The 1,900-nt window shown below is 35.5% G+C and overlaps 1 protein-coding gene across 1 annotated transcript; it reads left to right on the top strand.

Moving 5' to 3' along the window:
* Positions 1–514: 514 nt before the first annotated feature.
* LOC121191064 (olfactory receptor 13C2-like) lies at positions 515–1,441 on the top strand. Its single transcript, XM_041052128.1, has one exon. It carries the CDS (start codon positions 515–517, stop codon positions 1,439–1,441), a length of 927 nt encoding a protein of 308 aa, XP_040908062.1.
* The last annotated feature ends 459 nt before the right edge of the window (positions 1,442–1,900 follow it).

Raw genomic sequence — 1,900 nt, 5'->3', positions numbered from 1 at the left:
CACAATAGTCCCACATGATCTAAACGTCCAAAACAATTAAAAAACAGACCCCTTACACCAAATACATGAACAGGTCACTGACCAAAACTGGACTAAAACTACCAGAAATCAAATGACTAAAATTTGACTGAAACAAATGTACATTTTTCAATAGACTGAAACTAAATCAGTTGCTGAATCAATGCGTTTGGGGCACATGCTCAAATTAGACAGAGGTCAAATAATTCTGTGACTTCAGGCCTCCAGAGTTTGATGAAGTTTAACATGTTTATTTTGGTGGAGTGCTTAATTAGATCCATGGAGGCTGAAGCAACCTAATAAAAACTCTCCACAGACTGACTTTCTGAACTTTGGACGTGAACATTCATCAAATGCAGTTCAAGGTCTGGTATCTGTGAATGAATGACACTCCAGATTGTTACAGTGAGATTTCAGTTTTTCGGATCATTATTCATGTACAGTGGTTACATAACTGCCTGTTTTATTACTGAACATTTAGTTTGAGAAAACATTCATGGATGATGAGTTAAATGTTACATACATATCTCTTAACGGGTATGTGGAAGTTAACAATTACAGATATGTTTATTTTCTGATTATATTTACAGTTTATATTCTAATAATCTGCAGTAATTGTACTATAATTTTCCTTATCGTGATTCACAGAAACCTCCATGAGCCGATGTACATTTTCATTGCAGCTTTGCTACTGAACTGTGTCCTTTACAGCACTAATATTTACCCAAAGCTTCTGACTGACTTTTTGTCAGAGAAACAGATCATATCATATTCAGCCTGTGTCTTTCAGTTTTTTCTATTTTATTACTCAGGCACCTTAGAGTTCTTACTGTTGTCAGCCATGGCCTATGACAGGTATGTGTCTATATGTAAACCTCTGCAATATCCAACTATCATGAGAAAAACCACTGTGAGTATTTTGCTGCTTTTAGCTTGGATTGTATCTGCTTTACATATTTCAGTCGCTGCAATAGCGAGTGCTGAAGCTAAACTGTGTAACTTTACTTTAAATGGAATAGTTTGCAACAATTCAATTTACCAGCTTCAATGTGTGAGATCAAGACTTATTACTATATATGGTGTGTTTGGTTTATTGGTCTTTGCAATCCTCCCTATGCTCTTCATAATTTTCACATATACAAAGATATTTATAATATCCTATCGAAGTTGTAGAGAAGTCAGGAAAAAAGCTGCAGAGACCTGTTTACCTCACCTGTTGGTTTTAATCACTTTCTCCTTTTTTTCTGTATATGATATCAGTATAGCTCGAGTGGAATCCAACTTTTCAAAAACTGCTAGTTTAATAATGACGCTACAATCAATTGCTTATCCTTCTTTGTTTAATCCACTGATATACGGACTGAAAATGAGAGAAATTTCCAAACACCTCAGAAGGTTGTTGTGTTCAGCCAAACTCATCTGATGTATTAACACAGATGAATAATGTACAGTCCTTTTACTGTCACTGTTCATTATGGAAACAGTAAAGAGGATCTTGAGTCTGGTTATGGTTCATGACTCATTAGTTTGCTGCAGTTATTCTGTCTTTTTATTCAATCTTGTCAAGTCTGACAAATGATTATTTTTCACTTCAGGCTGATTCTTGAAAGACCCTGTGTGCTTGGACGAACGGGAAAGACTTTTGCTTAACATACAACACAATACAGTGTTGTACAAATTAAGAACCCAAATAAAATTCAAACAAAATTCAGTGCACAGTTCTGGAGGCTAGATGTGTATTATACAGACTGATGGCCTCAGGCAGAAAGGACTTGCTGTAGCGCTCCTTAGAACATTGTATCTGTGATGATTGTCATGTCAGTCAAATCACCAACGATAAAAATAAGTGTATGGACCATGGAATAAATGCAATGTGGTTAAA

This window comes from Toxotes jaculatrix, chromosome 2 (assembly GCF_017976425.1).
Source record: "Toxotes jaculatrix isolate fToxJac2 chromosome 2, fToxJac2.pri, whole genome shotgun sequence".
In the NCBI taxonomy this organism is placed as follows: Eukaryota; Metazoa; Chordata; class Actinopteri; family Toxotidae; genus Toxotes; species Toxotes jaculatrix.
The sequence above is the reverse complement of the archived record's forward strand: the minus strand, read 5'-3'. Positions and strand labels throughout refer to the sequence as shown.

Coding starts and splice junctions, on each gene's coding strand:
- LOC121191064 (XM_041052128.1), top strand. CDS start 515: ATGGATGATGAGTTAAATGTTACATACATATCTCTTAACGGGTATGTG.